Source organism: Perca flavescens, chromosome 13 (assembly GCF_004354835.1).
Source record: "Perca flavescens isolate YP-PL-M2 chromosome 13, PFLA_1.0, whole genome shotgun sequence".
In the NCBI taxonomy this organism is placed as follows: domain Eukaryota; kingdom Metazoa; phylum Chordata; class Actinopteri; order Perciformes; family Percidae; genus Perca; species Perca flavescens.
Window position 1 is genome coordinate 20,698,375 of NC_041343.1, and position 21,720 is coordinate 20,720,094.

The 21,720-nt window shown below is 38.9% G+C and overlaps 1 protein-coding gene across 1 annotated transcript in view; it reads left to right on the top strand.

Annotated features, from left to right (window-relative positions):
- rad50 (RAD50 homolog, double strand break repair protein) overlaps positions 1-5,954 on the top strand; it is a 34,188-nt gene extending 28,234 nt beyond the window's left edge. The window contains exons 25-28 of the mRNA XM_028595324.1: positions 2,372-2,457; positions 2,573-2,715; positions 3,700-3,833; positions 5,467-5,954. Coding sequence (XP_028451125.1) covers positions 2,372-2,457; positions 2,573-2,715; positions 3,700-3,833; positions 5,467-5,653 — 550 coding nt within the window. The 3' untranslated portion in view covers positions 5,654-5,954. The remainder of the gene's footprint in view (positions 1-2,371; positions 2,458-2,572; positions 2,716-3,699; positions 3,834-5,466) is intronic.
- Positions 5,955-21,720: the final 15,766 nt, after the last annotated feature.

Below are 21,720 nucleotides of genomic sequence, written 5' to 3' on the forward strand. Positions count from 1 at the left end.
CTGATCTAAACCAGAGTGGTTGTTTGTTGTTGGACTTCTGTGCTAGTCATGGATTGTCTATAACAAACACCATGTTCGAACATAGGGATGCTCATAAGTGTACTTGGTACCAGAGCACCCTAGGCCAAAGGTCAATGATCAATTTTATAATCGTTTCATCTGATCTGAGGCATAGTGCGGGTAAATTGGGAACGTCTGGAGGAGGCCCCTGTCCGACAGACTTTCAACTCACACCTCCGGTGGAGCTTTTCGTGCATCCCTGTGGAGGCTGGGGGCATTGAACCCGAGTGGACAATGTTCAAAGTTTCCATTGCTGAAGCTGCGGCGAGGAGCTGTGGTCTTAGGTGCCTCAAGGGGCGGTAACCCACGAACACCGTGGTGGACACCGGTGGTCAGGGAAGCCGTCCGACTGAAGGAGTCTTTCCGGGATATGTTATCCCAGAGGACTCCGGAGGCGGTTGCAGGGTACCGAAGGGCCCGAAGGGCTGCACCTTTGCCGTGAAAGAGGCAAAGCAGCGGGTGTGGGAGAAGTTTGGAGAAGACATGGAGAAGGACTTTCGGTCGGCACCAAGGTGCTTCTGGAAAACTGTTCGCCACCTCAGTAGGGGGAAGCGGGGAACCATCCAAGCTGTGTACAGTAAGGATGGGACACCGTTGACCTCAACTGAGGAGGTAATAGGGCGATGGAAGGAGCACTTTGAGGAACTCCTGAATCTGACTAATACGCCTTCTGTTAGAGGCAGAGCTGGAGGATGATGGGGGATCGTTGTCATTTCCCAGGCAGAAGTCATTGATGTAGTCAAACAACTCCACAGTGGCAAAGCCCCTGGGATGGATGAGATCCGTCCAGAAATGCTCAAGGCTCTGGGTGTGGAGGGGCTGTCCTGGTTGACATGCCTCTTCAACATTGCGTGGAAGTTTGGGACAATGCCAAAGGAGTGGAGAGGGTGTGTGCCAATTACAGGGGTATCACACTTCTCAGCCTCCCTGGTAAAGTCTACTCCAAGGTGCTGGAAAGTAGGGTTCGGCCGATAGTCAAACCTCGGGTTGAAGAGGAACAATGTGGATTCCGTCCTGGTCGTGGAACAACGGACCAGCGCTTCACTCCGCAAGGATCCTGGAGGGAGCCTGGGAGTATGCCCAACCGGTCTACATGTGTTTTGTGGATCTGGAGAAGGCGTATGACCGGGTCCCCCGGGAGATACTGTGGGAGGTGCTACGGGAGTATGGGGTGAGGGGGTCTCTTCTCAGGGCCATCCAATCTCTGTACGACTAAAGTCAGAGCTGTGTCCGGGTTCTCGGCAGTAAGTCGGACTCGTTTCAGGTGAGGGTTGGCCTCCGCCAGGGCTGCGCTTTGTCACCAATCCTGTTTGTAACCTCTATGGACAGGATATCGAGGCGTAGTCGGGGTGGGGAGGGGTTGCGGTTCGGTGGGCTGGGGATCTCATCGCTGCTCTTTGCAGATGATGTGGTCCTGATGGCATCATCGGCCTGCGACCTTCAGCACTCACTGGATCGGTTCGCAGCCGAGTGTGAAGCGTTTGGGATGAGGATCAGCACCTCTAAATCTGAGGCCATGGTTCTCAGCAGGAAACAGATGGAATGCCTACTCCAGGTAGGGAATGAGTCCTTACCCCAAGTGAAGGAGTTCAAGTACCTTGGAGATTGGTCGGAGAATCGGCGCAGCGGGTGCGGTATTACATTCAATGTATCGCACCGTTGTGACGAAAAGAGAGCTGAGCCAGAAGGCAAAGTTCTCGATCTACCGGTGTTCGTTCCTACCCTCACCTATGGTCATGAAGGCTGGGTCATGACTGAAAGAATGAGATCCAGGGTACAAGCGGCCGAAATGGGTTTCCTCAGGAGGGTGGCTGGCGTCTCCCTTAGAGATACGGTGAGGAGCTCGGAGTAGAGCCGCTGCTCCTTCACGTCAAAAGGAGCAAGTTGAGGTGGTTCGGGCATCTGGTAAGAATGCCCCCTGGGCGCCTCCCTAGGGAGGTGTTCCAGGCACGTCCAGCTGGGAGGAGGCCTCGGGTAAGACCCAGGACTAGGTGGAGGGATTATATCTCCAACCTGGCCTGGGAACGCCTCGGGATCCCCCAGTCGGAGCTGGTTAATGTTGCTCGGGAAAGGGAAGTTTGGGGTCCCCTGCTGGAGCTGCTCCCCCTGCAACCCGATACCGATAAGCGGACGAAGATGGATAGATGGAAATCGCAATCATGAGTCTGCATCTGTCTTGAGTTGGTCACCTGATTTTCAAAACCGAAATTAGGCTTGGGTGATGTCTAGTAGATGCCTGGCTTTTGGGAAGGCAGCATAGTATCTAGTCTACTATTGGGTTTGTAACTTTATGTTCTTTTTTCCCCCTCAGAACCATCATGAAATTCCACAGCATGAAGATGGATGAGATCAACAAGATTATCAGAGACCTATGGCGCAGCACCTACAGGGGTCAAGGTGCATTTTTGCTTTTACTATGATTTGTATGTAGTATTTGTGTATATACATAGTTCATCTCCCTCATTTCCTCCCTCTATCTGTGTTTCATCACTCCCTCTGGCCCCCTCTCCAGACATTGAGTACGTGGAGATCAGGTCTGATGTGGACGAAAACTCGTCCGCTGGAGTCAGGAGGAGGGTTTACAACTACAGAGTAGTTATGGTGAAAGGAGACACGGCTTTGGATATGAGAGGGCGCTGCAGTGCTGGTCAGAAGGTAATAGAAAAAATATTTTCTGTATTAGCACATACACTCACCTAAAGGATTATTAGGAACATCATACTAATACCGTGTTTGACCCTATCCTATCAATATGGGCCAACATTTTTAAAGAATGCTTCCAGCACCTTGTTGAATCAATGACACAAAGAATTAAGGTAGTTCTCAAGGCGAAAGGGATCCCCCACACCATTACACCGGATCCATGTTCTCATTCTTACGCCAAATTCTGACTACCATCTGAATGTCTCAACAGAAATCGAGACTCCTCAAACCAGGCAACATTTTTCCGGTCTTCAACTGTCCAATTTTGGTGCACTCGTTCAAATTGTAGACTCATGTCCCTATTTTTAGTGGAGAGGAGTGGTACCTGGTGGGGTCTTCTGCTGGTGTAGCCCATCCGCCTCAAAGTTGTGCGTGTTGTGGCTTCGCAAATGCTTTGCTGCATACCTCGGTTGTAACGAGTGGTTATTTGAGTCAAAGTTGATCTTCTATCAGCTTGAATCAGTCGGCCCCTTCTCCTCTGACCTCTAGCATCAACCAGGCCTTTTCGCCCCGCAGGACTGCAGCATACTTGATGTTTTTAATTTTTTAAACCATTCTTTGTAAATCCTAGAAATGGTTGTGCGTAAAAATCCCGGTAACTGAGCAGATTGTGAAATACTCAAACCAGCCCATCTCACACCAACAACCAAAGTTGCTTAAATCACCTTTTCTTTCCCATTCTGACATTCAGTTTGGAGTTCAGGAGATTTTCTAGACCTGGACCACAACCCTAAATGCATTGAAGCAGCTGTGATTGGTTGATTAGATAATTTCATTAACGTGAAATTGAACAGGTGTTCCTAATAATCCTTTAGGTGAGTGTATATTAAATCAAATTCTTGCAGTATTTTCCATTTCCATTGAAATGTATACAAGTGGAATTAAAAAATCGGTTTGTACTTGTTTTGTCCCCCTAATGTGGCGATGTGTGTCTAGGTGTTGGCGTCCCTGATCATCCGTCTAGCTCTGGCTGAGACCTTCTGTCTGAACTGTGGAATCCTGGCCCTGGATGAGCCCACCACCAACTTGGACCGAGACAACATTGAGTCACTGGCACACGCCCTCGTAGAGTCAGTACACACACACACACACACACACACACACACACACACACACACACACACACACACACACACAATGTTTTTATGCCTCCGTGCCGGCGATAGCTGTGGCCGGACGCATTATGTTTTCAGTTTGTCCGTGTGTCTGTCCGTACGTCCATTCTTATAAACGTGATATCACAGGAACCCCTGGAGGGAATTTCTTCAGCTTTAGCACGGACATCCACTTGGATAGAAGGATGAACTTATTCAATTTTGTCAAGATCACTGTGACCTCACAAAATGCAATTTGGGCCAAAATTTAAGAATTTCTACTCTTATTATGACATGTCACACAAATGTCAAATAGGATCAAATTAACTTCACTGTGACATCATAATGTTCTGCAAAAACACTTTGGCCATTATTCAACGCCATAACTCAGAAACAAAAGGGCAGACATTTGTTCAGATACTGGTATATATCCATGACGTTCCACTTCTGGGATTGCTTTGTTGCCGACGGAAATTCCGCCGGATTTCACTCATTTTGTGCCGGATATCCGATATTCCTTTGTGTTGGCATTTTAAACTCCAGTCGATTTATGAGGACTATGGTTAACTGCTCCTCAGATCTCTGCAGGGTATATCCAGACAGCTAGCTGAGTTTTCTGTTGCACGACTACAACAACCTTTGAACGTACACGTTCCACCAAAACAAGTTCCTTCCCGAGGCTATTTTGCAGAGGCGCTGCCCAAGACTATTCTGATTGGTTTAAAGAAATGCCAATAAACTAGAGCACATTTTTCTCCCATCTGAATGCTTTGTGGACTAGCCAGACCCTCCTCTGCAGAGCAGTGGAGGAAGGTCTGGCAATGCGAGACTTGTCAGATACTGAATTGGTGACACAAATCTTAAAACTGTGGTGATTGTATAGATTTTTTTGTGCTGGTGGGGCGAAGATGTGAGTGACGCATCTTTGTTTTGCCAAAAAATACTTGAATGTATTTATTTGTCACGAGAAATCACGTAAAAAAATACAATACAAAATGTAATGTGTCCGTTTCCTTCAAGACCTTAATACCTTTTTTATTAAATTCCTTCAAAATTTAACTGCAAATATTATGAGTCTGGACAGACTTGCAACTTGACTAGTTAGAGGAGGCATAAAGGCGGTAATTCTAGTTACCTCTAAACTTATGAGGACACTCATTCACATGATGGAAACAGGATCGAGCTAAATGTTCTCACTCCCAAGGTATCAGAAATAGGTTTCAAACTCATTAAGGTCCTCAGAAGAATAGAACATCAGAAATACACACAGTGACTGTGCAACATGCTGGCTCTAATGTATAAGCCTCTTCAACCATGTCTCCAGCCTTGCTTTGGATAAACTGATAGACTGACAAAAAGCTTTGCACCAGAAAACAAAAAAGGCTGTTCCGATGTGGTGTGTACTAGTAAAGTGTAAACGATATTCATTTAATTTTCTTTTTCTTTCTTTTTTTTCATTTCATGTTTATTTGAATAGGGACAGATGCTACGACATAGACATTTGTGCAACAAATCTCCTACTTTATCTCCATCTTTATAGCTATTGCTAGTTTCCAATGCCCGTCGCTCGTAATGTACTTTATTATCTGCTCTTGCTCGCTCTCCCCAGAATCATCAAGAGTCGCTCTCGCCAGCGCAACTTCCAGCTTCTGATCATCACCCACGACGAGGACTTTGTGGAGCTTCTGGGGCGGTCCAGCTACATTGAGCACTTCTACCGCATCCGTAAAAACCAGGACCAGAACTCTGAGATCACAAAATGCAGCATCACCTCCCTCTCGTCCTATCTCCACTGAGCAGTCAAATGACTCCTTTGAAAATGCACAGTAATCCTTGATCTTCTTGTTCAAACGTTACTTGGATGACATCCCAAATCAAAAACATTTAAAAAATAACTTTATACACTTTTAATATAGTCTTGCACCGGTGTTTGTATCCTTTATACAGTGTCAGGTAGCCATCTTCTGGCCAGCAATGGCAACAGAAGGATCTGTTCTGCTTAAAGAATTTGGGGAAATATTGCACTTTGCAGTTATATTTCCATGTTTGCCACTTTGTTTGCTCAAAATGTTCTGTCATTAAATCTCTTGTGAAGGACATGGGCTATTTATGACTTGTTTTTTTACTGGAGTAGGTGAATGCTTGTTTTTTACTACTAGTATGGCAACCAACTTTAGATTTGGTTCAGAGAAACATAGCTCAGTTTTGGTGATGTTCCTCATCAACCACAATCTAATCCTACATCTCATCACACATGCTGCAAACTCACTGCATTTTCTTTGTAATGAGGGGGAAACCAAAGGCGTGGGCAAAGCAAGTATAAATCTTGTGTTCTCAACCAAGACCTCAGAAGAGCAAGCTGCAAGCTGACAATTGAGTGATCAATTCAAAGACTAGTTACAATAGCTTCTTCCAGAGGTCGACCGCCAACGAGCTAGTATCATGAAGGTGACGATGTTTCTGATGGTATCCGCTGTGGCACTGCTCGTCGGTCCAGCTGTTGCCAATCCTACTCCTCACCTTAATGAGAACGGAAAGAGTGTAATCGATCTGGTCGACAAATACAATGAATCTCTGAGTAGGGTAAGAGCTCATCTCAGAACTGTTTTCTTGCCTGTTAAGTTGTTTTTTTTGCAACAATTTCTTGGTGCATTATCTTGTTAAATCCTTTCATGTAAAAAAGTACTACTTTCCTAAAGCAAAATAAATTGTCATATTTCTTTTATATTCTACAGGAATACTTTGTGGACGAAGTGGTTAAAGGCGACTGTGGGGTGAGTAGAGTGTTATGTCTTTCAAACATTGTTTTGCATTGCTTGTAGTTTAAGTGCTGTGATGTTTGGCAAAACTTAGTAGCAGCAGTATTTTTGACTTATGTTTGTGTTAGTCCAGTGTCTACTTTCTGAAGAAGATGATTTGCAATGGAAATTTTGCACAATTTTCTTCCATACAGGCTTTGTTCTTCTGCAAAGTGCACCATATCCTGCATCACCATCAACTCTATGGAAATATGACTGAAGAGAAGCAGCTTGTGAGAAACTTGAAACAATATATCGATTCCATACCCAAAATGGTAAGAATTCCCTTTGACATAACATTTGCATAATGAGAAGGTCAAATCTGTGTTACGGAGGTTTAGAGTACCACACACACGCTGTCCCTTTTAGATAGACAGTGCTGTAGAGTGACTTATTTTGGTTTATGTTAGGTAGTGCACTGAATTAACTTGATTTCTTGTCTTTCAGGGTAACTGTAAAGAGTTGCTAAAGGATGGGACAAATACAGGCATCAAAAAACCAATTCCCAATCTTCTGAAAAACCTCACTGAATGTATCCAGCAAAGAAACCTCAAGAGTATTTAGCATTGTTAATAACATAAAGCCAATTGTTGGGGGATATGAATAGAGTTATGAAGGGATTTCTGTTACAGCTTATTTTATTTTATAGTTTGGCATGTTAGTGATTGTTCATTTAGGAGCAACTATACACAGTATAATTACACAGATTCATATTGAGTAAAAATAAGGGTTGCCTGATGGCCCGGGGCAAGTTAAACACCACTTTGGGCAAGTAACTAACTATATTTCCTCAGAATTTTACTGTCCAGGTATGCTTTTTTTAATCCGGACAACAGTCACTGTAGCGACTTGATAAAGGGTCTACGCTCAGGTCTGAGCTGGAAGTTTTTATGACCCAGATCTGAGCACTATCAAATATTTACAGTATTTTTTTTTTCCATTGTATTTAACATAAGTTAATAAGTTAAGGCTCTTTAATATATTTGAATGACATATTTATATACAGTGTCTATGGAAATGCTTGCTGTATGGTATGCTTATTAGCATTTCCAGAAAGATACTTTTTATCACATTTATTTTTGTCTTATTACATTGATTTGTGATGATGCTGTACTTTTGATGAGTCGTCTATACCCATTCAGTCCTCACTTGGCTTCACACACATCTGACCTCTTGCAATATAAAACACTTCTTATAATGAATTAAATCATATTTTAACAGCCTATTATTAATGCAGCTGAGCTATAGCTTGACCTGTATCTACCATAGTCCCACATTTAGTTGTTTTTTGTGTGCCAGAAATGTACCTACTTTTGTATTTGTTAACTTTTCATTTCTTTAAATGCATTATATTTGTAGCCTCATATTGACCTTGCATATGATGTAGCAATTGGCACTCTCCAACTTAACTCAATATTTGTTGATTTCAAGATGGATTAAACAAAGATGTTTTCTGTTTATAATATGCATTGCTGAATTCAAAAATAAAAAAAGTAAATGAAAAAAAAAAAGACGTTCAAATGACTGAGTATGTAAAACGCTGGCTGCTAATCAATCATTTCCTCTTCTAAATGACTGGTGGGGAACCACACGGTGAAATATGAACTATTTTATTTATGCTCACCAGTGATTAGTCCCGGATATTTTTTACAAATGACTCATGGCCCATTTTCCTTTGTTCCTTTGTAGCTTGCCTTGCTACAACAATAAATTACATTATTGCCAGATTTCTGTAGGCTTGATGTTGCATTGTTCCTTCCTTTTAGAGACCTACAGTTTATTTTTCTGTTCCACTTATGGTTGTACATCAGCACTTAATGCCAACATTCATTTTATTCATGTACAAATATATTTGTCACATAATTTTTTACCTTAAAGTTTAATACCCTGGTATTGGAATTCTTTGTTGCATATGGAATTATGTAAATAAGATAATAGTGACTAGATAGTAAAAAAATTTAAAACGTAGATGACGGTAGGAATTATGGACATTTTAACATTTACAGTATCCCATAATATTGGCAGAACTGAACTTGATCTTTCTACATTTTTCACCTGAATGCACCATGGTATACTGGTAAGCTAACCTTATGATGTGTCTTTACCTGCAGTCAGCTTTGGCCAGGCTCATTTTGTATCAAGAGCTTGTTAAAACTTGACTGATATGAAGAATGTGATGATTATACATCTGATTAGTAAACAGTAAAATCATCTGTATATGATATTTTAATGATTCTACGTTTGTAAAGAGTAAAATCTTCCGCATATATTGATATTTGATGTTTATCTTATGATTGTTATTCATTTTATATCAGTGACTTGTGTTATTTTTAAAACTAAGGATTCGATAAGAATGAGTACTGTCGCTGATTCTGGGCAGCCATGTTTTATGGTTTGGTTAATGATCTAGAAAAAGAGTGTTTACCTGTTTTAAAAAAGTTGAAGTGATGTAGTCCTATGAACAGATTCAACATTTGTTTATTCTAATTTATTTTACAAATAACAAATTTTATTGTAGCCTGCAGCAGACTTGATGACTGCATGTAATGATCATTGTTTACATTTTATATTTAAATAGGCGTAAAGAAAAATCGGCCAACATCCATGAAAAGCATGGCATGATCAGACTTTAAGACTTGTGGTCGTCATATTCATGTTTTCCCACTAACTCAGTCATTATTATTTTGGAGGAGCTGTCCCTCTATTTGTTGATCTGTGTGTCTGTGTCTCCTTGTGTCGTGCAGGTGCACATTTGGCTGAGCACCTATATGAACAAATATAAGGTGCTTTTGGAGGCAGCTAGTCCATTTACTGTACACTAGACCTAGGGCTCTGCGCTGGTCATTGCATTTCTACCATTAAAATATAGCTTTAATAAAGCTTTGATCTTTTTGAGAATTGCTTGTTGTCTGCTGTTCACAATTGTATACTGTATGAGATAACTTTCTCATAAACCTTGCTGCTTTGTGTCCAACGGTGGAGGGGGTCAGGGGTCCCATAGACAGTTAATCCAGCTATTAAAAACGAAGCCTGTGTTCACCTGTACATCTGGGATAACCAGCATTAAGTGGAGTTTACACAGTTTAATCCTGTTTTCACTTTAGGTGACCAAATAAAGTCTGATTCAGAAGCCCTATATTGAATATATTGAAGCAGACTTTTTAGTAATAGTGATTTTGCTTGTCTGCTGTCTTCACAATCGTATACTGTATGAGATAACTTTCTCATAAATCTCAGTGGAAATAGAAAGGTGTTTTATGCCAAATGAAATAATAGTTTGTCAATTCAGTTATTTTCATGTTGAGCAAAGTTGCCAGTCTCTCTGTAAACTCATAACATTGTGTCCGTAAATCACTTGTGAAACACCAAGGCAATAATTTCTGTCCCTTTTCCGTTATATCTTTGCTGACTGTTAGTTATTGCTTGAATGGTTTTGCTTCTAGTAAGGCAGCAGTCTTATAGATTGAGGTCAGATGAACATACCTCAGTTTTGGTGATCTTATCTTGCTCTATAGACTGACACGGCATTGCCTTTGTAATGAGTCAAAAAAAACATGGCTAATGTGTGTGCAAAGCAAGTCAAAATCTTGTATACTCAGCCAAAACCTCAGAACAAGCTGAGTGATCCATTTAAATGCTTCTTGAAAAATCTGCTTCTAGTCAGATTGTATTCAGCAAAACCTAAAGGAGATATATGACCTGGCTGAAAAATGCAGTGCATCTCTCACTAAGGTAAGAACTGTTTGTTGCTTTGTAATCTTTTCCATTTATTGATGCATATTCTTTCAAAAATATTTTTTGTTAAAATAAAACTGCCTGATTAATGTTATTTAACTCATCAGTCTCATTTGTGATGCAGGATTCCTTTGTGGAAGATGTATCGCATCTGACTGAAGGCAGCGGCAGGTGTGAGGTGAGCACACTGTTGTGATTTTGAAACATTGTTTGTTGTATTTGATGTGCTGGGCTGTTTGTCAAAAACAATGTAACTATTGCAGTTATAAACTAGCACTGGAATTAAGTACTTGGGATGCACAGTTGTGTTCGCGGTCAGGATTTTAGAAATACTGATGTCAAGTCTAAATTCCCTAGCACAACCCCACCTACATGATAAATTATGGATTAGCATTCAACCCATTTTTTATTTTTTAAATTACTTAGAGAAGAAAAACATTATTGCCCTTATGTTCTAAATGTGTTTTTAAGAACTTTACGCTGCCAGTAATTATGATGTATATGAATACCAAATCCTTTATATTGTAATTTATGTAGTTTTTGGCAAAAAAACAATATAATTTTGACATATTTAGTCTAAAATATTTCCTAGAAACAATATCGAGGACAGTCCTGAATGCTATGGCCCTGTTTGTTTTAGTCGATAGATTTTCTGATTGGCTCCTAGCACAGTTACTGAAGGTCAATAACATTATAATAACATAGCAGGCAAAACAGCCCACATAAGCTATACAAAAAGCAATGGCCATTTTACACAATTACCTATTTGTGTGGCTGGTTTATTTTATGTTTTTGTGCTAAATTATGTGTTTTATAATGTACTTATAATAATCTCTAAAATCATGTTGGTCTACTGTATTGGTCATAACAATGATGTATCCTATCAAATACACACGTGTGCACATAATAATATTCTTGCATATGTCCCATACAGGATAAGTTCTTCTGCAAAGTGCATGATATCCTGCATAACCAGGAAGACTTCTGTAAAAGAACGGACAAGGAGGTCCTTGTGAGAACCCTGAAGATGTATATTAAGGAAACATAAGAACTGGGAGCACTGTGTTCTGACAAAAGTGACCTTGGAAACACATTTATAAAGCGCTGACTTGATTTCTTTTCTTTAAGGTAAAGTATGAAAAGACACTACAGTGGATGACAAGTACAGGTTACAACACTGGATTATCCAGACTTTTGGAACATCTCAAGCACTGTATCCAGCAGAGAAACATCGGTTGGACCAAATTACAGGCCGACACACCAAAAATGTGACATTTGTCAACCAAAATGAGCAACAGCAAGTAGAGAAATACTACTTGGAAGTTGTTGTGGTTTGTTCTGAATGCTATCAAATACACCTGTTTTAACCTGTGTTGTTTTTTGATTTTTTTAACTTTATTTAACAAAAAATGTTAAACTGCAGCTGTTATATATATATATATATATACTTCAATTACATATTTATTGTAATATCATACAGCATTTAAATGCAATTGTAAGGTGTTAACAGAAAATACATATTTTCGTTCTTGAATGGAGTGTGTATAGAAATACTTTGTGGTGTCATTTTAATCAAATGTTGCAGAAACGCAACAACTAAACATTTTATATTTTACACTTTTAAACATTGTTTTTTCGCTAACCTCATTGCACTGTAAATAGCCCAAAAAACTAAAAACTCAAAATTCAATTCAAAATTGTATTGAATTCAAAATGGATTTTGCTAAGATCATTATAAATAGTCTATACAGAAATAAAAACAAAAAGTCAAAAGATAACAATGTGTTTCATTTGAATAACAGGACCAGGGGAAACAACACAATAAAAGTATTTTGTTATTTATGTATGTGCAGAAATGGCAATGCATGGAACGTTTACAAGTTCAAATGATTGCTTAAATATTAATGTTTCTGTAAATCATTCAGCCCCAAAAGAACTTCTGAAGGACCCTGTTTTCGTGGAGTGCACTCAACCAATCGGTGCACCTTAGAAGTACATTTGTGTAGATGCTCTCTGCCTGGCTGTGGTTTAGCTGGTTGCCTGACTGACTCAGGAGCTCTTTAAGAGAAACATTTTTCACCACTCTTTTCCCCCTTGCCTTGGACAATGTACCTGTCACTCAGTGACTTGATGCGATGTGAGAGCTATGGGGAGGCTTGCTCTTGGTGGTGGTGGGGTCTCTGCGTGGCGTTCAGCTATGTGTATGTGCGCTACTGAACGGTAGCTCCCTCATTACTAAATAAAGAGAATCACTCTCCTTTTCAACAGCGCTTTTTATAGAACTGTTGGAATATTCCCAATACTTTGTATAACCTTCCCTGCCATGCCTTCCTTGGAGCACTTCAAAGGACAAATAAACTTAGATCAGTTTAACGTATACTGAGAAGAAAAAACTTGTATGTGTCCAGGGCGCACCACTGCATGGTCATTTACTTAAAGTTTAAAAAAAAAAAAAAAAAGTTGCAGCGCAATGATATAAAAATATGTTTATTTACAAGTAAAAGTCATGCCTTCACAATGTGACTTAAAGGAAAATTCCGGTCAATTATAACACGTAGCTCTGTTTGTAAATTTGGAGTGATGTCAGTAACGAGAAAAACAAAAACAACCGGTGTTGCCTACACCGTGTTATCCTCCTGCTAGCGTTAGCACCCAGGAGGCTGAAACCAGGCAAGTTTTAAACATGCTTTTAGCCTCTTAACATGTTCGAAATGTCATTACAAGTGCCTACCCATGTGAAGTGATTCCTTCCGAGTGAACACAGTGAATCTGACTGCACTAGATGTGAAAGAAATGCATAAGATTTGTGTTAATTCAGCTCTGTTTAGTTCCGGTGTTGAGACGGCAAGACGAGTGCTTTGGGACAGTCTACGAAGTATGACACCAAAAAGAGATACAAAAATATTTATTAATTTAATGATTAAATAAGGTAGTGTCTCCAAACTTACCTCAATTATAACTTGTCTCCTGCTAGTTGTACTACAGCACTTATTAAAAAAAAAAAAAAAAGAAGCATATTCCTATTTTTGAAAATATTTTTGTATCTCTTTTCGGTGTTGTACTAAACAGAGCTGAATTAGCACACATTTTATGCATTTCTTTCACATCTACTGCAGTCAGATTCACTGTGTTCACTCGGAAGGAATCACTTCACATGGGTAGGCACTTGTAATGACATTTTGAACATGTTAAGAGGCTAAAAGCATGTTTAAAACTTGCCCTGTTTCAGCCTCCTGGGTGCTAACGCTAGCAGGACGATAACACTGTGTAGGCAACACCAATTGTTTTCGTTTTTCTCGCTACTGACAGCACTCCAAATTTACAAACAACAGAACTACGTGTTGAAATCGACCGGAATTCTCCTTTTAAGAAAAAGTACAGAAGTATTATTGGTAAAAGATAGTTTAATTATCTAAGGTAAGACTACTTATGGGGCAGAATGGCCTCTGTCTCGGTTTTTCTTTAAAATTATTTTTTCCATATACTTTATTAGCAGCATGATTATTATTATAAATGCTAATCATTCCTCTTTTTTAATATTAATTGAAGGTAAACCCCCTCAGAGAGATTTAAGGTAATGTACTTCTGCTGAATCGTGATAAGTCACCTTGCAGAAAAACCACTCTTGTTGAATCAGAAGACCACATGCTCCCTTAAAGGGATGTGTGCTTCCAGTGGTATCCCGTGGCCTCATTAAAGCATAAAATAAGATTTGTTTTAGATTTGTTTAGACCTGTTATCCTGGCTTCCAATCCAAATCCCTTGTGGGAAGGTTTGAAAGTATGCAAATGAGCTTGAATCACCCCAAGGCAACATAACCTAACCTGTTATCCTACCATATCACACCATCTTTGTTCTTCTACCTGACGGCATGCAGCAGGTATTAAGCTGTCAACTGAAGGCTACGTCTCACAACAAGAGCTCAAATGCACCAGCATCATGTAGACATGGATCTCTTTAGGTGTGTAGAAGGCTAAGCGGATCAGGATCATTACTTGTATTTAAAGTGGCGTGATAAATATCGTAATGTTATGTTCATCTTTTTGATCTGTACGCGCACATCAGACATCGGCGCTCAACACCGGCTGCCTCTGCTGCTGCTTTATTGTGTTCCTGGTCGATTAGCCTCGGGGCTGTCTTCAGGGCCTGGGGCCAGTGGGAGCAGAGGGGGGGGGGGGGCGGGGTTGGCTGCATCTGCTAGGGGACCTCCTCCAGGGGCCCCACTGTGGCCTGGCTTGGTTTTTCTGTCTGTCTTCAAAAGCACAGCCCCAGAGGGAGAGAGAGGGGAAGAAAGTTTGTCGACAGCAGCGCTGCCATTGCTGTTTTCCCATGTGCCCTCCGTCTGTATACGGGTCTGAGGTGGAAAAGTGTCAACACTGAGCTGCTTGTCACTTCCTTATTATCATGTTTTTCACCCTCAAGGCTATCGAAATAAGGAATGTAGTCAGGACTATTAAAATATATCTTTCATCCATTGTTATGATTTTTCTTAAAGCATTCTTTTCAATTATTTTAATATTTGTATGTCAAACTCTGATGTAGGCTATACTTTATTAGCATCAGGATTATTATTCATAAAGTATTAATTATTAATTAATTATGTTACCATGGAAAACCTATGTGGGTAGATTTTTAGAGTGATGTGTGTCTGCAGAATTTTTTTAAAGTTGCATTATTTGTAAACAAATGTAACGTATGTTTCTATGGCCTACTGTACTTTTAATAAGAGGTTTAAGATAAGATTATATCATTTAAAAAAAATGACTGTAAATCTTCTGTAACACATTTAATAGCTTCTTCCGACCCAATGTATTTATTTTTAGTTATACAAAATTATTTTTTTCCTCTGCCACCATTTTTTTAATTGATTTTGTGTATTTTTAAGGGGCTTTCTGGTGGAGCAGACATTAAACAGTGGGTGGCAGCCGTACCTTTTTGTAAATGAAACAAAAAGAAGCAGCAGCTCTCAGCATGTTTATTTAAAAAAGGCATTTACATCTCTCTTTTGTATATGATTGCAGTATTTATATTCCGTTTCTCTTGTGCACAATCTTAAATTGAAAAAGAGCCAATTAACAAGCGGTGTAAATGGACATGAGTTTGGTCGGAAGATGTGCAGGAGGCCGTAGCCTCCTCGTAGAGCCTCTCCTCTTGGCTGTGATCCTCTGGGTGCTCCTGCTGTCACAAAACTTTAGTGTCAGTGTTCATGATGGCAGGGACGCACTCACCTTGACATGATCAACTTGGAAACGAAGAGAACTAAATCCAGACAATCCGGATGACAGACATGTCGACCGTTAGGAGTTAGTGGTCTTTTGTCTTTCTTTCTTTTCTCTTTTCATTCACGCAATTTCTCTCTAGCTTCCCTTTCTTTTACCCATCCTCTATCCATCTTTTCTGTCTTCCTAACCTACCTTGTTTCATCCCTTTATTTCCTTCGTTCCTTCCTTCTGCCCTTCCTGTCTCTATTGTGTGTCCCTTCTTTGTTTCTCTATCCTTTATTTTCATCCTTTCTTCCTGGCTGTGATAACTCACCTCATCTCTTCTGTAATTGAACTCACGCCTCCCTCTAACAATTCCCTTCTTTCTTTTATCCCTCCTCTCCTATTCCCTTCTTCCCCATTCCCTCCGTCTCAACTACAGTACAGCCACATTTTCTTGGAGAGGATTATTATGCTCAGTAGACTGTATGCTGATTATATCTTCATATACTCTTAATCTGAGTTTGTGTGCAGACCTACACCCAACCAGCTAAGTGCTTTGTAGAAAAAAAATCACGCCACTGCGAGTTATTTCTGGCTGGGTTAATCTTATTTCTCTGGGCACTTTGATAATGGAGAGGACTTGAATAATGAATGGGGTGTATAATACTGTTCTCAGGCCCACTGAATGAATTAAGCAAGTGCCTATAAGTGAGTTTCTGTGAGTGTCTCTAATATAGTGCTGTGCCCCCATCTTTGTCCTTTAAATGTCATGCTCTTATTTTGTATTTTTTAGAACTGGAACAAAAATATACATTTCAGCAGTGAAAGAAATACAGGAGCAGTGACACAACGCTATTAATGTATGCTGAAATATAGATCACACAATTGTCTATCTCGTTCCTTATCATGGCTAGAGTAAGGATTTCTCTCTCGCTCTCTGTGCTCACATCTCTTCATGTGTGTGTGTACATCTCAATAGTCTCGGCATAATGCATGGTGTGTTAGTTAGCAGACAGCTTGACCTCACACACAGACCATGAGACTCTAAATGTTTCTCCGTCACAAAAGTTCACTGGTCTCTCTGCAGAGCTGAATGCTTATTGCAATTTCTGATTAATGATCTTGCGTTATGAGGGAGTGTTGCTATTTCATTTCATAGACGTATGTTTCTTTAACTCATACACCATTGATTTGATTTGGTTTATTTGATAAAATGTAATAAGAAGTGACATGGGCCAAGGGTTTTGCTTCAAATTCACTTATGAGTAGTTCACAATGCAGAGAGGAAAACACTCACAATTATTCTAACTATTAAAAATACTCCGTGAGCAATTTCATTTTATTTGTGAGACCATTTTCATTGTTTCATTTTTATTCAATTATGTTTATGTCTATAATTATTTGAGTTAGGCTGTGAAATTGCAGAAAACTGTGAAAAATGCCAATTACAGGCCTGTCCCACATATACCAAAGTGATGTCTTTAAACTGTCTAAAACAATCCAAAATATTACATTTACAATGATATAACAGAGAAAAGCAGGAAACCATGAGATGCTTTGGTATTGAAAAAATTGACTTATTGAAATTACTGATACATTTTTTGTCAATGGACTCCTTGATAATTGACTAATTGCTCACCAATATGTGACACCTTCGTGCCAATCTGTCCTGTTTTCCTGTTGCGTTATATCTCTATCAGTGGTGAAAGAAGTCATCAGATCTTAGTAATCCCAAAATAAATAAAAACTGTACTTAAAACGTATTTTACTTAAGTATTATCAGCACAATTTAAACTAGTAAGTATAGAATTAAAAGTACAGATTTTGCAGGCAAAATGACCTGATGCATTAAGTGTCAGCAGCATTTTAATGTTATTTTAATTTAATTTTAATGTTAATGTTTTAATTGTATTGTATATGTTTATTATACATATTTTAGATTGTAATCTGCAAGGTGACAATTAAAAACAAAGTGCCCCCCTTAAATTGCATTCAGCAGAAATATAAGGTAGCATACAATTAAAACACCTACTTGCGTGCATGTAATTAATTATTTTCCACCACTTCTATCTATAGCCACAATAAGCATTATGTCTGCCATTATCTGAATAGAAACACACATGTGCTGTGCATTCACACACAAAAAGGTAGAGAAGGGAACAGGAGCTACACAGCATCTCCTGCTATAACTTTTCACAGACATCCATCACCCTGGCCTCAAGTTTCCAGAGTGTAACACAATCTGTCTCTCTGTGTGTGTGTGTGTGTGTGTGTGGGTGGGTGGGTGGGTGGGTGGGTGTGGACTTCAGCAGTAGGTTGGCTCTTGATGATAATAGAAGGTGACTAATAGAGAGCGCAGAGGTAGCTGTCTCCCTTCGCTGTGGTCACATTCTCATTTGTTGCTACTGGCATTGGATGAATTATTGAGTTTTGGGTGTCTTGGCTCCCACTCCTCCCCTCTTTACATTCCCTCACTCTGCTCTCAGGGAGGTCACCCCCCCTGTGTGTGTGTGTGTGTGTTTTAAAGTGAGTGTGTGTATGTATGTGCATGCATTTTTCAGCAATTAAACAGAGCTTCCATCCTCATTCTGTCAAAAAAGGTCTTCCCTGCATGGAAACATCTCAAGTAAACACTCTCTCTCTCTCTCTCTCTCTCTCTCTCTCTCTCTTTTAGTTTGTTTGTCTATAGATCTCTCCTAATCATTTCCACTCTCTGTCTCACTAGTCTTACAGTTTTTTACAATCACTTTGGCGCTAATTTCAGAACCTTGATGTCATTTTTCAAAACTCTAGACACAAAACTCACAACCAATGATCAAAATGCACATTTTTCAAAACTCTAACACTTTTGTCAATTGCTTGGATACAATACACATAAACCTAAGACCATGTGTTCATTTAACAAAGATCACCTGTTCAATATGACACAACTTAACATCAAAGTACTAGTATTTCAAAAAGCAATTCACACATTACATTTCAGATGATTGTCTATTCATTTCATTACAATTATCTAACTATCAATTGATACAACTAATCAAAATGATAAGTAACTGTTGCATTACTCTCAATGCATAGTTGTATGGAAACCGACAAACAATATTCCATGTTTAGATCATGAAAGTTTCAAGATAACGAGATTCATTGTCACCAATTAGCGTGGAGCATGAACCAATTAGACTACATGATCTATGGATGTAATATTTCATCATCCTTCTTTACTGTAATGTACTACTGTTTATCAGACACTGTTTCTATGGTCCCATGTACTACCTTTGAGACTATTTACAGTATTGACAGTACTGCACTGTATGGATGCAGGCCCTTGGAATTGCTGGTCCAATTCTGCCAACTCGTTACTGATGAGATATATATATATATATATATATATATATATATATATATATATATACACACACACACACATATATATACACACACACAGTACAGGCCAAAGGTTTGGACACACCTTCTCATTCAAATGCGATTCCTTTTTATTTTCATGACTATTTACATTGTAGATTCTCACTGAAGGCATCAAAACTATGAATGAACACATATGGAATTATGTACTTAACAAAAAAGTGTGAAATAACTGAAAACATGTCTTATATTTTAGATTCTTCAAAGTAGCCACCCTTTGCTTTTTTATTAATAAGGGGGAAAATTCCACTAATTAACCCTGACAAAGCACACCTGTGAAGTGAAAACCATTTCAGGTGACTACCTCATGAAGCTCATTGAGAGAACACCAAGGGTTTGCAGAGTTATCAAAAAAGCAAAGGGTGGCTACTTTGAGGAATCTAAAATATAAGACATGTTTTCAGTTATTTCACACTTTTTTGTTAAGTACATAATTCCATATGTATTCATTCATAGTTTTGATGCCTTCAGTGATAATCTACAATGTAAATAGTCATGAAAATAAAGAAACACATTGAATGAGAAGGTGTGTCCAAACTTTTGGCCTGTACTGTGTGTATATATATATATATATATATATATATATATATATATATATATATATATATATATATATATATATATATATACACTCATACCACAATATATACTCATACCACATTGTTCGCCATGCCAAGAAGTTTGGCTAATTGCAATTTAGATGAGAACCTGTGGCCAAATCCACAAGACAGAGTTGATGAAGATGTAGAAGTACAGTAATCAATTCTTGGTTTTTCTTTTTACTGTAAAGTACAAGCAAGTTGAGGAACACTGCATTTGATGTTTTACAGTACTACTGTCTTTTCTTTTCTATTTTGTAGCTAATTATTTTGCTTTGATTCAAATCAACCTATGTTGTGATTGTACTGTATTGTTTTTCATCAATACATTTCAGGTTTTGTTCAATGATTTCACTGTGTCTGTAGTTTTCTCTCTACTACTTCAGTACGTTTACAGGGATGTATTTACATCCAGTACCATAATGAAACACGTATCATCTATTTTGTACTACAGTATTTAATGATTGTACAAACGATGGCACAGTGAAACTATGGGTAGCTTGTGTGTGGCTGATGTAAAGTAATGTTTCAATGGTATTTCACCATAAATTTGTTTTTTGAACCAATGGTTGTGCATGTGCAATATTTATTTAAAGATATGAATGCACAATTTAATGTTTTGAACATTGGATAATCTGTGTTACAAGTGATGATCGTTTTGAGTTTTGTGTCTAGAGTTTTGACAAATGACGTCAAGGTTCTGAAATTAGTAGTTGGCTCTTCAATTCTGCTTATTCATAGTTTTAACAATGAATCAACTTGCACTAGGTTTGATTCAAAACGAGTTTTCATATTAAGCATAATGCAAAAATTGGACCCAGCACACATCCATTATTGCATGAGAAAATGCAATATACCTTTCAGCTGCTGCTGAATAATTCAAGTGCCCTCAATCGCCACATGCCGCTAACGCTTACAAGCCTTCAGCTCAACTTACCACATAGCGAGTACGTTATGATATCAATACGGCTATTGCAAAGATCAATTATTCACACTGCGAAGCTTTTTTTTTTTTACCTTTACAATTACGTCAGAAACACACAAAGATGTGGGATGTTGGAGGCCTAATCGTTCTCATTCTTAGAGGGTTTGATGACATTTAATCACGAAACATCAGCTGAAACATGTAAAACATTTCCAAACAGATATGTGACACAATTTAGAAAGAGGCATATTAATGACAACAATTAACATTTGCATTTTATCCGGCCTTCCCCTTAAATAAATCATATTTACCACCATTAATTACAGACTGTGATTAATCCCAACTCAGCATCAAAGAGAATATATTAATATGAGCCACAAACGTTTCCGCGTAATTGCCAAGTATTGATCCCCTGGCTGAAACATCTCACTGGGAACAGCACACACCCGCATGTTGGCCCTAGGAGGGTTCCGGAGGAAGCTTTTAATTATTATTAGTAGCCTAAATGTAGTATTATTATTATTATTATTATTATTTCAGAAATGTTTGATTAATATTAAGGAGAAAGTGACCATTGTTGGGAGCGAAAACTACCAGAGGATAAATCAGGAATTAGAAGTCAAATTTGATTTAAGTTAAGCAATTTCAATTAAGTCTGCCAAGAGAAGATTTATTGAAATACGTGGACAAATAACGTCAAATGCAATGAAGAGTCGCACTTACATTTAACCACAACAACAACCATAATAATAATAATAATAATAATAATAATAATAATAATAATAATAGCACTGTTGGCTATGGGAAATGAATCATAAGTTAGTGAAATGGTTCCCCTATCTGCTTAAAACAAAATAATAATTACGTTAAGAAAGTGGGGAAATACTTACTTAGTCAAGCAAGTAAAAAAAATAAACTACTTTAATTTCCCTGCTTCCTCGGTGAACCTGTGCGTCTCTCCCTAGAGTTCCCAGTCAGACTTCTACTCCCAACTTCTCCACATTACTTCATTTTATACCAATATATAATTAATATTGCATCGTCATTACTTAATAATTTCAAACCCAATGCACGCCATAACCCGGTGACATGAGGGCGTCCATAATTAAAAGCGCACTAATCAGAGGAGGAAGAGGGGCCATTAGCAGCGTGTAGAGGACGCACATTCTGCCCTCCGCG